Here is a 22,667-nt window from a genome sequence, read left to right on the forward strand (position 1 = left end):
ACCTGCACTGTAGTCTGCATCTTACTGTAATTTACAATATGAACATTTCTACAACTCCAGTTGTAAACTATGCACTGGGAAGAACCATGGTCTTTTCAAGGGTAATGACCAACTCTGACAAAGCTGACATGGTAGAACATGGTAGTCTCACCAACTGAACTAGAGCATACAACTCAAAGACAACCAAAGACACAAGATGTCTGTTGCAGCAGTTCAACAATACCAACAGAAAATATGCATGGCAAGTAAACTTGTGGTGAAAAAACAAAACAAAAAAACAAGAAAACGCCTTTAGATTTGTGGAAAAGAGCATTAACCAAAGCTTCCATTATAAAGTTCACCTGCACCCCATTATACTTTTACTGATAGATGAGGGGACATTTATTATCATTTTATGAAGTAAAATACACATGTGGCCCAAATCAGTATCTTATTCAAGATTGCCTTCCAGTGATTTGTATAAAAGTTTAACTTTAAAAACCATTGCAATCATAAATGCTAGAATCCTTCTATATTTATTGCATTCAAACTGTAAGGTTTTTTAATCAAGTATTTTTTCTTAGCGATTTATCTTTAAAACAGCTTCTTTTCTTTTTAGAAGGAAAATAAATGTCATATACCTTTAAAAATACTATAGTTTATTTGCAGTACATTAATATTTTCAATTGAAGTATTTAGTCCAAAATAAAGCACACTCAGTAAAGAGGTTAGCTGTTCAAGTCTTCTCCTCGTTGGCAATTCTCTGCTTCTTAGGCCCAATCCTACAGATTTGTGCTACATCTTTCCTACAAATTTGTTTCATGCAAGAATACTATATATGCATTTTGCTCCCCCCTCTAACCTGCAACTACCAACTTGAATCCAAATCTTATATTCAGATATACAAATCAAATCAAGACAAAATTCGGGAGCAGAGTTCCCACAACACCCAGTAACCTAAGAACATTAGAAAATCAGATTTTAAATGCCATCCTTCAGAAACACTGTCACTAATAACAGAGAACAAGCATAAGCAAAAGGAGATGTGTTGTTCAAAGGTGACATATACATCTTGGAATAGTGAATATAATGAAGCATTTCTCAGATTACCAGAACACAGTCTAATAGAGAAATCAATTGTGTCTCAATTCAAAGCCACTTTTAGGCTGCATATCTCTATAACATTTCTGATTACATCCAACAACTATCCATAGAAGGTTGCTTAAAATAGAAGCAAAGATCATTATTGTCTCTTATCCTCTCCTTATTTACAATAGTTCCATTTGCGTTGAACAGGAAAGGTATTCAGCACACTACTGAATGGTAGGAAAATTCAAACTTTTTTATGGAGCTAAGAAAATAAATTACAGAAAAAAAGCAAAGTTGTCTTTTTTGGTTTTGGTTTTAGTGGAGCTCTGACAAATGTAAAACAAAAGGAATTGTAAATCCAGCTTTCTAACGGCTGGAGCAGACAGGCCATGCATTTAGTACATACTGCACTACATGGGGAAAAATGCCCTGTGTCAGTGTCCCGGGACACAGAGGTGGGCTGAGGCTGGGGAAGCTGCTGGAAAGCATGGCACAAAATCAATAACCACATCTCATTTGTGCACTGAATCACGATGTTACAAGTGAGAAGATAGAGAAGCCCTGGTCTTGGTATCAGGTAGCTCTAAAGAGGAAAATACAGGACCTGGACTATCAGTACATAACAGAGCAAAGCCCATGCTTTGCATTTCCTTTTGCCTTTGCTTGAATGTCTGCTCATTTCTCTGCTCCCCTCATTGCTCCCACTGTCCTTTGGCATACAGTTTGTTCGTAACTCAGGCCACTGCTCCCACAGCACTAAGACATCCTGGCCTGCCACACTTCTCAATCTCTTCATCATCGGCTTTATCTTCTCTTGGGAAGGTTTGGCCCTAGACACCAGTGCAAGCACCTAGGTAAGTTTGCCTTTCTGTGCTCTTCTGCTCTCTAAAGAGAATAGATGAGGGAAGGCTTATCCAACCTTCAAAAGCGGCATGTAACGGTGGAGATACTTGCTTTCAAAGAAGATGCTTATGAGTTAATTTTGTGCAACATTTCAGAAGCAAAGTGTGTGGAACTGCCTGTTTGGATGTGCCAGAGTGATACATACTAGTCACTTGAGAAAAGACATGTTAAAGCACAAAGCCCTCAAATGATTCTACAGTAGATAAATAGTCCTCAACTTAGAAAGATGAGCACTACTGAGCTAGTTCATAGTTTTTAGAGATGATAATATAAAGTCAAAAAGGAGAACTATATCTGTTTCTGGTTGATGTGCCTCCTTATAATGTTCATCTTCAACACTGATGTCATGAGAAATACTATGATAAATATTAATTTATGTTCAAAAAAAATCAAAAAATATCTAAGGCTGCAGTACTTAAGAGGAGTTTCAGAACAGCATTATAGCCCTGAATGAACATTAGCATTTGAGTTACCAGCTTAAACAAGTTCTTCAGAAAACATACTCTGGTCAGACACCCTAGTATTTAATTCCTGAAGAGCCCCTTATTTTCCATAATTGCCTTTTAGTTCCTCTTTCCATTGCCTTCTAAAATCCCAACCTCACTTTCTAAATTCTAAGAGTCTGCCTGGGTTACATGCTCCACTGGAGTCTCTGACAAAAATCCTAAAGCATTCCAGAGCATATTGTTTGCTTCCACAGCAATACATACAATTTCTGGCATGCAGTCAAGCACTTAAAAGAAATAATAAAGATACCAGTAATATAATCCTAATTCAAGCATTTAGTGGGTACAACTTTATCACTCATACTGTAACCCTCAGGCATTTAGTAATAACTGAAAACCATTCGGCATATCATTTAAGGAAAAGTAATAGGCTAACTGCCAAAGCCATTTAAAGTTTAGAAGTTTTCTGAAGCACTGCAAGTTGAAAGTTATTTCAATGTTTTACACGGTGGAATTTCAGTGAAATTAGGTTTACTTGTTATTCTTGCTAAATTATGGGTCTTTTACCTCTGACTTAGTTTTATCTTGGTATATTCTCTATAAACGTGCTGAGTATTGAAAAAATCTGCAGCATTTTGATGTTTGAAAAGTTCTGAAAAAGAGTTGGAATTACTCCGATTTCCTGTGTTCTTCAGTGTGGGAAAGTACCTTTCTCCTCTGATGTAGCATGTGAAAATACAGCTGAGGAAAGACTGAAGAGAAAACAAACATAAGTAAATAACATACGCAGTCAGGTTTGTGTGTCAATGCAAGATGTACAGTCATATACTCAAGGTCACCCATTTTCTTTGAAAAAACATGCTTATCTACTTTCTACCAATATCATTTATTGTCTTTCAAGGAAACAGTAGAGTCCTCAGACTTGTACTGCATACTATTTATTTTTTGCCAGAGCAATTAATTTTGAATTAAATGTCAAATACCTTCTTTTCTAATTAAGTCTGCATGTACAAGCAGGATGACAAAGTTTCCTGAGCTGCACACACACAACAGAAAGAAAATACTTTGCAAGGAACCAGAAAAGCAACATAAGGAATGCAACTCTTTCCAAAAGGACAGCATTTTCAGTATGCTTTCTCGCCTTTAAGCTTTCGTGTCTGTTTTTCAGGATTTAAGAAACTGCACCTAAATGGGTGCCTTTCTCACCTGCCTGTCTATCCTCTGCACAAAGCTTCTTTCCTCCTTTCCTAAGGCTGCATTATACAGCACGTTTGAGAACAACAAAATGAAAGAGGGAAAGCACACATACATGAACAGTAAAAGGTAAAACTGCCATTAGATTCTAAACCTTCATCTTTGAACCATATGAAAACTAAACAAGGTCAGCTACAGCCTAGATTACACTGGTTATATACACACCAAATGTTTGTTATAAATTTAGACCAAAGACTGTTTAGCGTACTAAAATATTTACCGTTTGCTTCAAATTTAGATTTTTTTTGGCTTTCTTTACCCTGCATTTCATTACCTAATAATTTCTCCCTATCTTGAATTTCAGTTGATTTCACTCCGCCGGTGTTAAGTGGTCGATTCAGCTGGTCAGAAACACAGCAATACACAGAGCCACATGGTGTTTCCATTAGAGGTCTACGTAAATTCAGGTACTCATTCATAACTGGGATCCTTTATGCAGATAATTTAATGATATCTTTTTTTTTGTCACACTACCAACTCTGACAGATAGGTATTATTTGCATTTCATCTTTTATCTCCATGAGGAATGTTAATCTCAGTTTTCAACCATAGCTTTCAAAACATGCTGTCTTTGCATATTAGCATTCCCCAAATTTTCAAGATGTTCAGGGAGTTCAAAGACAAACTCCACACACAGGGAGTATTTATCAAGGAAAAATGGACTTGTGGTGTAACCAGAACAAATGCAAGCAAAGTTCATCCTCCTGCATCTCCAGGATACCACAGGCTATTCCGTCATGCAAAAAAGCACCTAAGAATATTTAGGCCAAAGTAATATTATCATCCACATACTTCTGTTTTTTAGAGTAAATATATCAATTCACAATGATTAAAAAAAAAAGAAGAAGAGACTACACTCAAGTTACACGTCTGATAAATGCATCACATCCAATATCTTAACTACAGAGAAGTGGCCTGTCAGATAAGATATTTTAGAGAAAAAAAAGGTTAAAATAGTTGCTAAGTGGGTTTCATTCTCTCCCACATGGCCTGTCAACTGTGACCGAGCTACTCCAAGGGAAGTAAAATTCATATTTATTCTGACTGAAACAAAAGATACTATTCTACTTCCTTGGAGTTAGTAATATTGACATTTTTGGAGGAGGGGGCAGGGAAACACAACTGAATGAAAAGTATTTTTAAGAATAGATGAAGAAATTTATTACTCTTGAGATCAGAATTACAAAAGAATTCACTAAAGAAAGTGCTTATTATAGAACACAATACTGAAATTTAAATCTTAGTATGTGATTCATCATTGGGCCCAAACAACAAGGTTCAGATAAAGACAACTACAGAGACAACCAACAATGGCAACTTCATCACTGCAATGCTCACTTACACTTCTATTTGAGACTATCTCGATTCAACGTATTTAAACAGAGATGCTTCCTAGCAATCTGTACAAAAGAAATGTTCCTACTTCTGAAAAATCAACTAAATTCTAACAGATTGTTTAACATTCATTCTCCTAAAATTCTGTAGATTTAAAAATTAAGAAAAGAATTTAAGACCAAAATTAAGAAGTCAGCATGTACTACACAGAAGTAGTACTAGTACAACTAGTCAACTAGTGCATTTGTTGGCAGAAATCAATACTTATGTTTTAACTCTAAGCTTTTTTTTATTTAGGCAAACTTCATAATTATTTACAAAAAAAAAAAAAAGTACCTAGTTATTTACAAAAGTATTATGCCTCAAACTGCTTTTAGCATTAAAAAAAAGCTAACAAATTCATACTTACTTGGAATGTAAGAGATCATAATCAGGATCAGGAATGTATAATAGTCAAAAGAAAAATTGTACTTGTTAGGTAAACTAATGGAATACAAGCCAGACTGTCTGACGAAGGGTAATGCAGCATATATTGTGAGCAATTCGCCTGAGACTCCCATTGGATACAATACTATGAACAGAGTGTACCTAAAACAAAATATTTAAGGAAAGGATTAAAACTCATGACAAACTCCTACAAAATATTTGTAAAATGCTCTTACAGGTATTCAGATTTTTAAATTCTTGACTCAATATTTATTTCTCTTAGTCTTTATTTTGTTAGAGCATGGTAAAGTATGTAAATTACTGCAAGGTAAAATGCTCAGTTTGGATCAAGATTCCCTTAGCAAAGCTGAAAGTTCTCCTAAAATGACCCCCATGTAGTTACTTTGACTTCCAAACTCTGTTAGAAATTGTTATATTAATTAAAAACAAGCATTATTCATATAAGTCAAGGAGCTTATGATTATTTTCAGTCACAATAATTAGACACAAATATGCTTTAAAAAAAAAGGCAGCAGCACGCTCCTTCCTTATTTTTAGATGTCAGTTTCTGACAAACACAATCATTTTGTAAATGGGATTGAATTTTGACCAACTAAGGTTTCAGCTTTTCACCACTTGATAAATATTGATCGAAAATTGCTGGAAAGAAGAATCACATTCACATACAAAGCAATTATGACCAGGTAGCATCTGATTTATTAATTTATTTTTACTGCAGCTGTTTTAGAAAATAAGTATTTCTGTCAAACCAATATTTTAAGGTTTATATTTTTTAGTATGCCTCATACCTGGCCCACTTGATGAGGTAAGGGAGATGGTTTAATAAGCTAAATGTATAAAAAGAGTAACGGATGATCTCAGTGATTGTCCAGGCCACAACAAACAACAGGACGCTGTCTTCCGTTTGTACCTTTTAAAGAGAGAAGCTCATATCAGGTGTTGGTAATTACTTTGCAGATCAAAACAAAAAAACAAACCACACACACACATATCAATTCCTATGGATTACTTTATCGCATCATTTCAGAAAACAGATTCCAAGAATGAGCTTAAAAACAACATTAGTATGAACAGCAAAAACAAAAAGCAAAACAAAAGCCCCACACTCATATCATGCCCTATATTTTTTCTGCTTGACTTAAGAATAGCTCTAGCGATCAGGTAAATTAAGATCCCTTGTTCTGTATAACACAATTATTGCAAGAAATTCTTGAAATACTGAGAACAACAACTTACAACTCTTCCCATTCCTAGACAGTACTCCAATCCTGTGACTGCTTCCTAGTGTTGTAAGCAGAGAAGAAGCTGAATCTAACATGAGATCTGTTTTAAACTGTATGCTCCAGTCCTAGTCAGTGCTATTTCTGACTACCAGGAACACTGTTTTCTTTCTCCACAGACGAGGACCTAGATCCTAATGTTGGACGGCAACAAGACAGCTAACACAAGGAAACAGGCTGCAAAGAGAGAGAGACACTCCGATTTTCCCTGTCACAACTCAGGTAAGCTTGGCAGCTGCCTGCTTCACTGCTTCATGCTCTTTTTTTTTCTGCTTAATACATTCAGCCTTGTTCCTCTAACATTACATTTAAAGCATCATTAAATTCTATTGCTCTACACCTCTTTGGGCTAGTATTTTACTCACACACTACTGAACCATCTGTAGTCCATTTTTATTTTGAAAGTTAGTATTCACAAGCGTATGGTATTTTAAAATGAAATCTTAGATTTGGGAGCATAGTTTTGACCTAAATTTGAAACAGGATGGCAGCTATGAAAGAGTATATGGGGCCCCATAACCACACTACAAATGCATGAGAACAGACATATATATCATTTTAATGCAGCTCTCTATTTCCCCTCACGCGCAACAGAAGCACATTGTAAACTGTCATGAGTATGAGCACCTTAAGCCCAAATTCACTGGACTGTGGAAGCGGAAAAAAAAAAAAAAAGCAAAAAAGCTCAACCTCAGGTGTGCCTGCATTTTCTTTTATTTTCATTCTTGAAAATGGTGGAAAGGAAGTCAGGAGGTGTACTGCAGGTGGTAAGCCCTATTCATTCTGGGCAAAGCACACATTTTACATATGTGTGTGCGCACACATGTGTGTGTATACCTACATACATAAAAATACAGTATTTTCAAAGAAGGGCCTGGTCATGTATTTAATTGTTAAAAAAAAAACTCATTAAGACTAACAATAAAAAAAGCTGTTACAGAAACTACAAAATTCAGAAAGAATTATATAAAAATATATATGTAAGCTTGTTTAACACTACATGAGATGTTGCCTGCAGGACTTCAAGTAACTTCAGATTCTGCAGTAAATGTATCTTGCTCTTTTCCAAATGAAACTGTGGCAATTTGTCTACATTTTAATCTTCCTTACAGCATCATAAAGGAATAAAGCCCCAGATTTCTCTTTAAAGAAGAGACTTAACTATGTATTTCTACAGGATCCTACTCCTGTTTTGGGTCTGCTTGACAAGCGAGGCTCAGTTCTCAGTCTGGAACAGAGCTAGCAGCACTTTAGATGATGCTATTCCCCAAAAGCAAAATGCTTCCCAAGCACTCAAGAGCTGCACCTTCTGGTCACATCACAACTAGCAGCTTAATGAGCTCGTCTAAGTGTCTGTGTCTTCTGCAAATAAAATGAAAGACCCCAGTCTACCCTTTGATGCTGCCCTTCTTTCCCTACCTGTGGAAGTCAGTAAAAACAATCAAATTTAATGTTTCAGGCACCACCTGAAAATACAACTGAGGACAATAGGATCCAAGAAACTATGATGCTGACAGTAAGTGATCAATTGAGAAGGAAACACAGCAATTACAATCTAATTCTATCACAGGACTTCGGAAAGAAGTCTAGTCATCCCAATCTAGTTTAATGGAATTATATTTGGCAATGTGACCTGTTAAGGTTACTTAACTAGAAGTACAGACCATACCTTGTTAGTCCTTATGTAAGGAAGGAAGAATAGAGGAAATGGTGGTAGTTTTGGTACAGAAACAACTTAAGGAGTTGTCCCCTTCTGTATAACACAGACTTCTGTGTATTTTATCATCACATTTTAACTACCCTCCATATCGTTTATCTTTTAAAAATATAAACTTCCTAAAACTAACGGATCTGCCAGATGTCATTACAAAAGTGCCGGAGATGCACATTACTGATCCCACGGGACTGATTTACAGAAGAGATGCTCACAGATACAGAAGAGTATTCACTTAGAAACAACTAGTTTGCTAGTGCTGCATGTGTATCATTTCTCTTCCAAGTTGAAACAAGGGATAGTGCAACCAGATCAACAGCAGGCTCTCCATAAACCATAATGCCAAGTGTTGCCTTTGCTCCTTTTGCCTTTGCTCCTGTTGCCTTTGGTCTTCCACCTTTTCATGATAGCCTTTGAAGGAGGGGTTCAAGTCAGATTACATTTTACAATTTATGACTTACTTGTCTAGCTACTCTAATTAGTGTAAATCATACCATCAGCATAAATTTTGGCATATGCTTCAAGATTATTTTATCATTGAGCAGGGGCTTGAATATATTTTAGCTCATCTTCATGATTATGAATAGCAAGCAAGCAATTTCTGAAAGAAATGAAAATCCACAGCCTTTTAATATACAAAGATGAGATTTAGAATTGGGAATTGGCTAAATGAAGCCTCTTTTACCACTCTCCTTATGCATGAAAAGTTACTGAAGATATAAAGCAATGTTTGAAAGGCATGAAAGACAGAAATCCAGAAATTCTACAAACTTCATCAAATTCTGTAATATTTGACAAATTATTTGCAGAAAATTTCAGCTAAATACATCACAAAGGAAACCAACACAGACAGTGGCAAAATGTAACCTAATGATGAAACAGCACATCTCTCTGCTCTGTTTTACATCAATAAAAAAGGAAGGTTCAGAATAGGCATAAAGGACCTGACAGACACTTGTGCTGTACAGGATTACTCGAATTTCACACAGATGTAAAGCAGTAATGAAACAGGTTTGTCAATTGCAATTGCCTATCAACTCACAGTTGTAAACTTTCAGTGTGGACTTCTTACTTCAACTCAACCTTAAAAAATATTCTAAATTAAAATGCTCCTCTTTAAGTATGCCTTATTATTGATGGAAGATGTCAAGTTCACCGCTGCAGATGTTGGAGTCTTAATTACCCACTCAATACGCTGTAACATCTTTTCCATACCACTCCTTTCATGAAATTTCACTGTGTTCTAGAAAGGCACCTCTAAATACATACCTTACTTTGAGCTTTGTAACTGAAACAAATTTTGATAACTCAAAAAAGGTCAAACTGGGCCAAGCACTGAACTCCACAAAGGACCCCAAAATGTTACTGGATGACCTTATTTTCACACACAGATTCAAAAAAAAGGATTCCTATCACTTTTCTATGGTTATTTTCATCCAAGTCTTCACTGTAGTCTCCTCATTTTCCTCCTTCCTTCATATGAACAATAGTAAAATGCAACAACAACAAAAAAGAAATCCCGGGCTACAAGTATTATATGACATGCCAGGCTCCCCTGCGCTAAAAGCTACTTGTGTGATAAATATCATGTGATGGAGGTAAGGGGAAAGCTCTTGGCTACACCACGCGCACAGTGCTTACAAGAAGTCCGCCATGCTTTAACATTTATTATAAATACTTTATTATAAATGCTGAATTTATGAAAAAGTCAACGCTAAACTCAACAAAAAGTAAAACCATGTTAGTGGCAGGAAGCATGCTTCAAAATACATCAAGTATCCAGAAAGGTATTCTGACACAGAGGAGGGATGCAATACAAATGTTTCTTCTTTCAATTATATTACATATAAAAGCAGTCTGAAGAAGCAAGATATTAAATGATCCTCACTCAGAGAGTTAAAGAGTAAAATTGAATTTTACGAGAACCTCGTCATGCAACTACATAGCTTACAAGTTCCATAAAGCTGCGTGAGAATTTAATCTTGGACTTCACCATGGAGCTCACTTGTGCAGACAGTCCTTTAGAAAAAGTACAACACTAGTGACACTTTAAATACATCCTTCTGAAATAAGACTGCATTTTAGTTTGGGTAGGTTTTGTTTGGGGGTGAGGAAAGGTTCACCCTCATATTTCTGTTCTTTATCAAGCACTGTGAAATCCAACATTATACAACTACAAACAATAACAAGCAAAACTACGGGGTTATTTCTTTAAAATGTTTTATATATGTATCTAAGATCTAATGTCTCGGGATCATATTTTCTTGTTGCAAATATAGCATTTATCTTGAGAGTCTGAATTAATAGCAACTGGAGTATATTTGTTCCCATTAACAGTGAAATAAATCTTAAGGAGAAACCTATGTACAGGACTGTGTTTTTAAGAAAAGTGACAATTTTCAATAGTAGGAAATGAAGGCTCCACAAGAACAAACATCATTAAATAAGAAAGGGCAGTTAATTATTAGGAACTCATGACATGTTACTTATCAGGATGGATGAAAGCTCTGATCAGCAGGTACTGGGATAGCAGAAGAGATAGGAGCTTCCCCAAAGACTTGGAGGAAAGGGACAAGCTCCTTATGATACTCTCCATGTCAAGTCAGAAAACACTTTCCATGTATGACACTAGGTACCTATTGCTTCTTTCAGGCAGCCATGTTTTGTTTCAACATGCTACTGACCATGGCAATAAAGCTATTTTTATTATGTAAACAAATCTAGATTCAGAAGTACTTGCCAGTTGGGAACTGTTTTCAAGTTGGATTGATTCTAGAAGATTCTTCAGGAATTTGCATGAAATGACAGTAGTATTTGCTGTGGTTAATGAGAAAAGACACCCAGACTCACACCTACACTGGAAAGTATGAAAACTGAACAAAGGGCTTAACAGAGGGGAACATCGTGACCAAGAACTTCTAGGCATGGCCGTGGACAAACAGTTGAGTTTCCACATGCAATGGTATAAAAAGCAAGTTGAGTATGAAAGACGACAGCAGTGAAGTGACTATGACAACACTAGAATGCTGGGGTCTGTATTACACACTGGAACCTCTGCAATTTTCAGTAATACTGCAAAAGCTATTCAAGAATAGAAATGTTACAGCAAGAGACTCAGATCTCTATTTACCTGGTTGACAAAGAGTGATTATCAGATATATTTATTCTTATTCTCATTGACTCACATAAACATTTTCATACATTGGGATAAAGCAGAGATTATTTTTTAGGGAAAACAACATAGTATTCAACATTTGCTTTTTAGCATGGGCCATTTATTTTCCAATCTAAATTGTAGCTTAACTTACCTCTTTTACACTATGCGTTACTGCCCAGGTCAGGAAAACCCTTGACATCACTTGGAAAGCAGTCAATACAACAGAAGATGGAACAATGCCTGGAAAATACTTTGCAATTAGTCAATAAGCCCTAATAACTAAGGGAGTAAAATAGAGTCAAATAAATAAAACTCTAATTGTTTGATACTTTTAGAAATGAAGAATTTGATTTCTTTTTTCAAATTAAGATCACAAAGTCTGTTTCATGGTGTGTTTATACAGGCTAGCACAACAGAATCCCCTCATGAAAACCTTATACATAAAAATGAGGATAAAACTAATTGCTCTTGTTCTAATACAGGACATTCCTCAATATATGAAACACCTGAACAATATGAAATAGTTTAAGTCAAACAGCTTTTGGGATACAGTATTTGAATAAAACCTGTCTGATTAAAATGTGTAAGAATCTGCATTATTGTGATTAAAAGCTTAAAAAATGTCTTGAAGCATATTTCCCCAAAAACAGCAAACAAAATTGAATGGATTTGAAGAACCACTGAGCTATCCAATACTCTGTTAAATATGACTTATAATTCCTATAGTTTGTTTTTAAACAAGGAATAGTTCATGTATTAGTAGGTACAGAAACAATCTTAAAAAAAAAATCTCAAGGCAGCTGATTTCTCTTATTTCTGAGCAACTTCTAAGGTGGTGACCAAACCAATATAAAATGGGTCTACATACCCACGTCTGATAAAGCAGGATAGTTTTAGACTGCAAGATTACACCCAATTTCTAAACTTCATGGCACATAGTTCTATCTTCTTCAAATATCATGATGAAGACAAGTGCAAGAGCAGTTACAGCTTCTAAAATACAGTCAACACTGCTTCTAAAATTAATGCAAATCACAGCAAACAGCACAAAAGCCTAAGAAATGAGACCAAATTGGAAATGAGAAAGGAAGAATAAGAAAAGCCAAAACCAAATTTAACTAGATTTATTTTCAGCTTTATTATGTTCCCCCCACCTTTTTTTGGGGGGGGGGGGAGTGGGGGTAAGGGTGGAAGGTGGGAGAGGGGGAGAAGGGGAGGAACAGCAGAAAGGGAAAATCCTACAAACATCTCTCCAATTTTGTCATGCTTTCTGATGCAAAAGTCTCAGGGGGAGAATAAGTTTTTCAGATAACAACAACAACAAAAAAGGCTGCAATAAAACCCCACACTCTGCACTCACTAAGGGCACACACCTGCAATATAATGGTCTTTTTAGAACGTGCTGTTCACAGGAAAACTCTGACTGGCGGGGAGGGAAGGGGGCATATTTTCTCCAAACAGATTTTCATATGCAAGGGTAAGAACTGCTGAATATCCTCGGTAGTCTCCAGACTTTTTCACAAAAGCTTAACACTAAATAACACTAACCCAGAATAGCACTAACACTAACCCAGAATGTAAGATGTGATTCCTTGCTTAGCAAAATAGCTTATTCAATGTTTATGCAAAAGACTATAAATATGCCAAAAAGACCATGAAGGAACCCAGTTTATCTCAGAAGTGAGATAAACAATTTTTTTCATTTTGGCCCAGATGATGCCAAACTATATCAAAAAACAGGAGATCCAACGGACTGACTCACTAGCTACAACTCTATATACTCTACTTGCCTCTGTTTATTTGCTAATTATACCAAAAAAGTACCTGACAATTTTATGAACATCTGTCACCAATTATTCAATACAGTACATGCTAGAGTGTGACTTGGCAGACAGAAGGCTGTGGTCCAGAAGCAAGCAGCAAGAAAGCCTTGCCCAGACTTCTGTCAAAAAGTTATGCTGGTTGACACTGCCACCTTTCCTGGCAAAACTCTTCTGTCTACAGAGAATTAGATCTCTAGTTATAGAAAATAGCTTACCAGAGGCAAAGGAACCTGTAAGTTTCCCATTTCTCCTTACAAAGAAGTTTGTAAACCAGATTCAGTTAGACTTTTTCTCCCTAATACCTAGAACATTCCTTGAAAGTTCCGAACTGATTAGCTGTAACATTCAGAAATTACACTATAGCAGACAGCAGCAGTGTAACTAGCTCTGCACAGAACATCATTTTATTTAGCCAAAAAACTCTGCTTTATTAATAAAAAAAGTCCATGGACAATTATCATAAAATTAGTATTTTTGTAATAAATTTGCTAGCAAAAATGAAGGGTTACACTGGTGCAAAATATTGCAGCACTCCATTAATGGCGCTCTCTATTGACAGACTGAGAACAACACAGGCTAAATGGATCCACACCTCAGATCAGCTCATCCAGGATCGTTAATCTGGCACAATGATACAGGCATCTTGATTCTTGCTCCGCAGCAACATTGGAGGTGGAAACAGAGGACTAGCTGTGCTGCCATTCACTGCTTGGTTAGCACATATATTCTAACGGGTAAGAAAGATAATCCAAGAAAATACTTATATTCTTTCTTCAAACTAGTACTGATAAATGTAGACATCAGAGTTTAGCTCAAGAAACCAGAGTTCCATAGTGCTGATGCTACTGTATATAGCTGTATATACTGTATACAGTATATAGTTTAAAAAAAAAAAAAAAAAAAAGCATTTGCTTGCGCATTTCAGTCAAGTATTGAGATAATTTAACTTGTCCTTTTATCCACCTGGTGCATGGGACTTCAAAATCTTGTCAAAATTTAGACTATGAAATATTTTTTCAAATGAGTATGAATGATTTGGGGAAAATGGCAAATGAAATTTCATAAAGCAATGCAGGATTAAAAAGATCTCTTTGGCAGCAGAGGCAAACTATATCATGCATTCCTATTCATTAATGTTATATTAGTTTTAATAGCTAATACCTCTAATTTTCGGAAGTGACCAAAATAGCTAAATGTTCAGATGCTGAATTGTAATACCTGTGTTAAAATATCCAAGATTAAGACAATCTGCATGGGCACAAATACATTCTACTTAAAATTAATACAGAAGTGCATAAATAACCTCATCTTATACTAATAATAATGATGTGAAACAAACTGTCCAGAAGATATCATTTGGAAATATGTAGGAAAAGCATTTTTATGAGATGAAAGAGGTGAAATGACCCTCAGGACAGCACCAAACGTCTACTTTGCAGATTTTTTTTAAAGAATCTCAGAAAACTGAAGGTGCTTAAATTTAGTGGCATGTGATTTCCCTTCAACTAAACTATGGAGAGATGTGTCAAGAAGCATTTTCATCAATTTGAAGAACATGTAGTATTCTTTTCTTAGGATGATCTGTGCACAGTTTATAAACTGCCCTTTATAAAGCAACATTTTCAGAGTAACTAAAGTACTTGGAAAGGCAATAACTCTAGTACCAAATACAGAGTTAGACTGCCCTCTGCTGACAAGTTTATGAACATGATGTTAAGTTTTCGATAACCATATTTGGTTATTCAGAAAAACCTTTTACACAGGAAATCAGTGTGGGCATAGTGATCCCAGAGTGATACAGCCTACAGTTTGTACAAGCTTTGCACAAGATGCAAAAAAATCAGCTTTTTGTAGGCTAGGCTTTAGGAACCTTAATACAATCTTATCAACTCCTCAAATAGCAGCTATCAAACATCCAGATACGAGATCAAGCACAATATTTAAAACCACAGGACAAACTATCTGAATGTAAGACTGTCTCTTTGCAAAGGTTGGATTGTTTAGAAAAATCAGAACTAAGCAAAGCAGTGCAGACAGGTGCTGCTGCCTTTTACAGCACTTTAGCTGCGGCCTTGCAGAGATCACCCATCACCTGTTTTATAAACCAAACATCCAAACACTCAGGCCAAACCATCCACTGCTTATGAAGACTAATAAAACACACAGGACCACAGCCCATCACCTGGACATGAAGTTTCTGAAATATAGCACTGCTACTGACCACAGGTCACTGATACCCAGTTAAGACTGTGCTACTAGGCTAAGGAATCAGCCTCACAATACTAGACTAAAAGGAACTATAAACTCCAGTCTCAGATAATCCTTACTCTCTTAGCTTCACCTTCCTAATTTTGGAATGCCTACCTCTGTGGATGTGGGAAAAGTCCAGTGCTTGGCATGTTACTTTTATTGGAATTTTAATCATTTCCAGATAGAAATATTATTTGAGGAAAGAGCCTAGTATGAAAAATTATAGAACAGATGATACAGAGAGTCACAACCTACCGTGAAACATTTATAAAATCACTCTAAGATTTGTAGCACTGGAAGGACTTAGATTAAAATAGTGTGTCAGGTAACTGACAACCATTATACTATTTTCCTATTTGTGATTTAACTTGCCAAAATATTTATTAAAAAAGGAGAATATTTAAAGCAGAAAAGATGGAATTAAGCAAGAATTTAAATCAGCAATTTACAGACCATTACATTTGTTTCATGACAACATATTGCTAAAACAGCAGTTTTCTATAAAAATAATAAAACCAAAAATTTGAAAGCTTACCAAATGCACAGTGCAGAATCTACAACAAAAAGAAAAATTCAAATCATTAACATGTCCAATGCAGTAATTCAAAAGTTCTATTACAAGTGCTTATGTTTCAATATTTTTATTTCAAAAATTGAGCTTAATATTTAGCTCCGATGTTCCTGCTAAACAGAACAATAAGCTTCTTGACTGCTAAAAGAAAACACCTCAGGATTCCTCAGGAAAGGAAAACAGATACTAAATTTACTTAAGCTTACCATCAAACCACTCTACAATGCTAATGAGGAAAAAAAAAAAAAAAAAGGCAGTTACCTAAAAGTCCTGTTAAATAATGGCTACCTCATGTCTCTAAACAAAACACTCACGCAAACATTAGTAACACTGTGGAGGAAGACTACACCTACCTCAAGTAAAGCTCCAGTTTGGAAGAATTTCAGAGGCTTTTCTATTGAATAGTAAAGGCTGTGGTAGCTACCTTTAGCCAGGTACGCTCGAACTAGACCAACTGCAATTACAAGCCATCTGAAACAAGACAGAAAAAAAGGCCAAGATAAGGAGATATTAAGTAGAGCGCACATGCAAATTACCTCTCATCTTTATTAGCTAATTCATTATGCAATAAGGCAACAGGCATATAATGACCCAAATAACAACTTCCTGCTTACCCTGCAACACTGAAGGCATTAAATACATCTTGATTCCCTGCAAATGTATCAAAATTAAATATTAAGTGTTTTTAAAAATACTGTAGAGCACCACCATAACATCAGTATCTTTATATGTACATTTATTTTTTTATTGAGCTGTATTTAATTATCAAAGTCATTAATGATATTTAAGACAACACATTTTGTCTAGTTTAAGCAGCAAACCATTTCCTGCCAATCACAGATTCTTGATGCACTACAGTAATCATAAGATTCAGATGGCATCCGTTTTCATGTTTCAGTTCAAAATACACTCTTAGTCTGTTATACTCCATTGAGCTTAACTTTTTTTATGATTAAAAAGTTATTAATAAGTAACTACCATATAACTGAGCCTATTAACTAAAGCCTTGAGGGTAATGTTGGCCACTCCTGTCCCAGCTTTTCTTTGCAAACAACAAATAAATTAGGCCTATGTAACAAAAGCCCATATAACTATTTGTCATGGGTTAATCTTTTTTAAAAAAATGCATCTAGAAATTGATGCACATTAAAACACAGAAAGGTATTTTACAACAAATGAAGTTAGGTCAGTCACAAGAAAAGCATTTACAGTGATCTATTGTGCTTGTGGGCCAGACAGACAACATTCGCCAACGGCTGGTACAAAGAAGAACCAAATTAATCTGGTATTCAGACTTCGAAGTAGACTAAACCAGCAGATATAATAGTTAAGAACAGATACTCTTTGCAACACTAATTCTCCAGTAGCCAACACCAAGTTGATACTGTCCTGTTCATAGCTGTAAGTTTCTGTTTTTCCCTCATCTTCCACATTTGCTGAGAAACTTAGATAAACTGAGCAACTTCCCAGGAGGCAGCAGATAAGAGTTGTTGTTGCAGACTTGCAGCAGACTTGTTTCCACCTTAACTGAAAGTCAGCTGGTAAAGTAAATGGCTTTCAAAGCTGTTCAAGCTTCTTGCTTGCCTTCTTCCAGCCTCTCTGCAGGATAGCCAACTTCAGAAAGACTGTACTACTTGTTCCCAAAGACCAGACCTTTCTTTCAATAATACAACCACTGTCCTTCAAAGGGTATTTAATATCAATTGATGTATTAATCTGCATAAAATTAAAAGCCGTGGTTACTCAGTTTTGAAGCTTTTAGCACTGCTGCCCATCTTCTGTGATTCTTAAAGAGTGCAAAGGAAAAAATCTGACTAGCGAAAAAGCACAGGCGGTAGATGAAAAAATCAACTAACAAAAAAAAAAAAAAAAAGAAAAACAAACACTTCGTTAGAAGATTAAAAGGTCAGTAAGGGGCATCACTGTCACATGGAGGATGAGTTTGAAGCCAGCTTTTCCAGCTCTGCACTATACACTAAAAACACCTGCTTGATGTATGGAGTTTTATTATATGTGGAGATTATAATTCATTAAATAAGCACTGCCATTCATATAAACTCTTAGCTAGAATGTTACATTCTCTGATTAACATAAACTAAGGAAAATTGAATGTTACATAAATGCAAGTTGGGGAGGGTGCTTGGTTTTTTTTTGTAGTTACTCAGAGTTGACAGTTCTTCATGTGTTCTTGGCCTGCTCCCCTGCTGCCTTTTTAAGAGAAACAAATTTACAGAGCTTTTAATTGTTTTACACAAAGAATGAAAATAGCAACGGTACAGCCTGAATGAGGCTAAGAGGAGGAAAGTGTACTTTGATTCTAAGCAGCTTGTATTAAAGATACAGATCCTGAAGTTCATAATTTGAACACAATTTGCTCAGTACTAATTGTACGAATTGCACTAATTCTCTGTAAGTCCACAAAGCTATTACATAGAAAAGATACAACTTGTTGAATGAAATAATTCTGAAATTCATTATTTATACCACCATCAGCTACTGCTACCCCAACAGTAATTACGGCACTTGACTAAAAATAGGAAACATTGTATTTTAAATCAGTTTTTCACAATCTCAAAAATTTGTACTCAACTCCAACTAATAGCAAATGGGTCATGTCTCATTTCCCTTCACCCCCATCATCAGTGATTTTAGTCAAACATATTTTTATTTCTATACTGCATAATATTTCAGGAATTAGCGTCATATGCTGACATACTAAACTATTTGACATCATAACCAGAAAATATCAATTTGAACACAACAGAAGAAAGTTTTGCAAAGCGAAAAAGGTAATTAAAACAGATTTTCAACAGTCATTGACCCGATTTAAATGCAGCTATATCAACTAAATTTATAAGATACATATTTCTTTAGTATTGAGTGACTACAGCTGTTGTGTGCTCAAATTTTAAAAAGTGTCACAAATTGCAGTAAACTCCCTCAAAAACCAAAGAAATTTCCCCTCCTCCCCATCTCCCTCCAAAGAAAAAGGTGGGCTTGTTTTTGTTTGTTTGTTTTGTTTTTCCTTTTATGGCATCAGCACATTATCTGGGCACCTTGGGTTTTGGTGCTCTCATTTCACAGCTCTCTTTACAGGGCAGTACAACCAATTGGCTTTTTCAGGCAGAAAACTAGGAGAACACTGACTTACATGAAGACATCGAATAATTATTGTCATCAGCTATGTATTGATACCACATGAACAACTAAACTTCTCTCAACCAACATCTGAAAATCTACTTTATTATAAGGTATTTACAAAAGTAAGCAATAAACACTCAACACCGCATAGTGCAGCACTTCAGCAGTGGCCAGGGGGATGCAGAAACCACATCCATTTGAAGCCCAGTCCTCAGAGGGAGCCCTTAGGAACCTACTCCAGAAGCGCAGCAGTGAGTGACAATGCAGAGATGTCAAACCCTGGTAACAGAACTCCCGGGCTTGCTCCCCAAATTGCAGAAGCACAACTATGCCCAGAAAGGCAGCACATCCCACCAGAGGCTGGAATTTTCTAGAAAGCTTGGCATAAATTGGGAAAACAGGTAACACCTTGATCAAGACTTATATGACAAAAGGAAGTTTTAAAAAAAAAATGTGAGGAGCTATTTGCATCTCAGATTTCAGCATTTGCATGTTTTTAGATCTTTTGAAGAAATAGATACCTCGTAACATCAGAAGCTGGCCTAATTAAGAAAAAAGACTTTTAGAAAAACCTTTCCACTCCTCCTGCCACCTCTGTCACCATTTTTGAGATGTTTTATAAATAAACACAAGTGAATTAAATATCAGCAGCTTAATAAGCAGGCAAGTGCTTTCACTTGGAAGAATAACTCAGGGAGGTTAACTTGGTAATATTATAATATCACCTGGGACTTCATAACAAACTGAAAAAAGCGCTCCTGACTGACAGCATTGTGTTGTTCACATAATTAAGTATTTCTCAAACAAAAGATTAAACTATATTAAAATGGAGGGTAATTGCCAACCCACTCTATGAGCAGAATACTCTTCAAATATCATAAAGAGCCACAAATCCTCTTAACAGCTGCATTTCACAACAACACACTTATTGTGCAATAGGTGGAGCAAGCATCTCAGAAGAGCTGAGCTCTCCCCCAGATTACCTTTGTTCCACCTAAGCGTAACCACGTTATAAGCTAAAATAACACCAGCTCTGCCACTAGTGAAAGTAAGAATCATCTTGTCCAACTGCCTCACTGAAATAAATGCCATCTATATCAATTCTTTATCAATTTCCCCTCAGAGAAGCAAAGTCTGGTCTGTTTGTCTGACTCCCTGCCCAACCAGATTTATCTAGAAGAAAACAGGCTCATTCAGGATCCATTTTAAGGCTCTTTTCTCCTTAGCTTTGCTTTTTAAAATTACTACTACAGGTAAATTCAGTGTGTTTACTCATAAAACAAACCAAGTTGAGCACAACGATCTACACAGCTGCCTAGATGAGAAAATAACTGCAGAGTAAGTTAAAAGTGAGGCATGCAAGATACACGACTCGGCGCTGGCTCCTCTAGGTGGACCTTGTCCAAAGCGAGAAGAAGCGTTTGTGCTGCTCCGGCTGCCTCCTTTCAGGAGGAAGGATCTGGCAGCACCGCGGTGCAGCGCACAGGGAGCAGACCCCCAGAGCACCCATTTCCAGTGCTGGCTTTCTTACTATAACCTACGGAGGATGGATGGAAAAAAACGAAACAGTATACCACAAGGAACTGCTGTCCAGCAGGAGAGGCAGGAAGGAGGATTTATATCTCGTCCTTCCACCTTACAGAAAGTTTGGGGCACCACCACTGACAGCAAGAGGGCACCTAGGGAGGCGCTGGCTCCGCCGCGTGCTGGGCGAGCGCGGCCGGGCGCCGTAGCTCGCACGAGGGACGGGGGAGAGCAGGACGGGCGGCAGCGACCCGCGCCCGCCGGCACGTGTGCGCGCGCACATGACATACACACGTATGTATGCACACACATATACATGCGCGCACACGTGTGTCCGCGTGCACCGGCACGGCCAGCGCGCTGCGGCCGCCGGGCCGCAGGGGCAGCCCGCACCCACGCCGGGCGCGGGAGAAGCCGACCCGGCCCCCGCCCGCGTGCAGGCGCCCCCCGCGGGCGCGCGGGCCGCCCCCTTACCCCGCCGTCATGACAACGTTGTAAATAACGAGGTAGGCCGTGGCCAGCGCGCCCGGGCCCTTCCTCCGCCGCGGCGGCGGCTGGCTGCCGTAGCCGTTATCCGCGCGGCTCCCGCCGCCGCCGCCCGCCGCCATGTTCGGCGCTCCTGCCGCCGCCGCCGCCTCTCGGCGCACGCCGGGGCCGTGGGGCGGGGCCGCCACCTCCCCGCGCCGCCGCCGCCGCCATCTTGGAGCAGGGCAGAGCCGCCCCCCCTGCTGGCGCCTAGAAACAGCCCTGCGGGGACCCCCTGCAGCGAGCGCGCCGGCCCCACCAACGGTGTCTTCAGGGTTAGGCCCGGGTTTGGGTTGCTTTTCATTCCCCCCACCGCCCTTCTTTTTAATTTTAATAAGCTGTTGAAGCAAGCACAATTTCTGCTAAAGTTTTGTACAGTTTCATAAAACTGGATTGCATTACTTCTGCACGATGCTGAGCATGCCTTTTAGAGAAGATAGCGCTGCTTTCCCAGAGTTACATACACTGTCCTCACTTAACTTTTAAGTGCAGCAATGAAAAAGATTTTTTTAAAAAAAGTTATAGAAAGCAGAAATATTCTGTGGAGTTACTTCTCAGCTTTCCGGAACAGTTGTCAATGTATTTTTAATGCTGCTGGTGGTGCAGTTCCTCTATGAGCAGCCCCGTCCACCTCTCTTACACCCCCACCAGCCCCTTCTGCTTTGGCCGTACTGTCTGTCTCCCCATCACTTTGTGACGTTATGTGGTTGTCTCCCGCAGTCAGTACAGCTTAAAATTCAAAGACAATATGTGACAATATCATTTTCAGACAGCAATCTTCCTAGTAAGTGTTCTGGACCTTTTCAATAAATATTCCAACATATATGCCTTTATAAGTATTTAAAAATATATGTCTGTGTTTTCAAAGCCTGAAAGTCACCAGAGAGAATTAGGAAGCCCTGTGCATTTGTCCTCACGATCAAGGTGACTGTGTGGCATGCATGTATTTTGCAAAGTCTCTTCACCAGCCACAACTGCACACTGGGCACTTGGATATTGGACAGGCTTGTAGTTAAGCAAATTTTCTGCAGATCCAGAAACCTGAGTTACAAAAAGCAGTGGCTCATCCCTGAATTTCCTTGTCTCTTAAGGAGACTGTTTTATATATTAAAAAAAAAAAAAGTGGTCCAACTTGAGTAGTAACAATGTCTTGCATAACCTCTGCTATTGGGAATAGTTCCCACCTTACCACACCCAAAATGTGGTTCCCTGCAAACATACAGGCAAGA

General features: G+C 37.6%; 1 protein-coding gene across 2 annotated transcripts; it reads right to left on the bottom strand.

The window, feature by feature from the left end:
- Positions 1–2,610: 2,610 nt before the first annotated feature.
- On the bottom strand, positions 2,611–21,540 carry HACD2 (3-hydroxyacyl-CoA dehydratase 2). 2 transcript variants are annotated; one of them, XM_088519556.1, is made up of 7 exons: positions 21,388–21,540; positions 16,602–16,719; positions 16,213–16,231; positions 11,756–11,844; positions 6,242–6,363; positions 5,416–5,594; positions 2,611–3,169 (listed from the first exon to the last, which is right to left on the bottom strand). In XM_088519556.1, exons 1-7 carry the CDS (start codon positions 21,519–21,521, stop codon positions 3,087–3,089), a joined length of 744 nt encoding a protein of 247 aa, XP_088375682.1. In that variant the 5' UTR covers positions 21,522–21,540; the 3' UTR covers positions 2,611–3,086. The 2 variants fall into 2 exon arrangements, with proteins under 2 accessions (XP_088375682.1, XP_088375681.1); XM_088519555.1 differs by lacking the exon at positions 2,611–3,169 and adding an exon at positions 4,253–4,422.
- Positions 21,541–22,667: the final 1,127 nt, after the last annotated feature.

Source organism: Tinamus guttatus, unplaced genomic scaffold (assembly GCF_059628265.1).
Source record: "Tinamus guttatus ecotype Peru unplaced genomic scaffold, ASM5962826v1 Tinamus_guttatus_pri_ptg000060l, whole genome shotgun sequence".
Taxonomy (NCBI): domain Eukaryota; kingdom Metazoa; phylum Chordata; class Aves; order Tinamiformes; family Tinamidae; genus Tinamus; species Tinamus guttatus.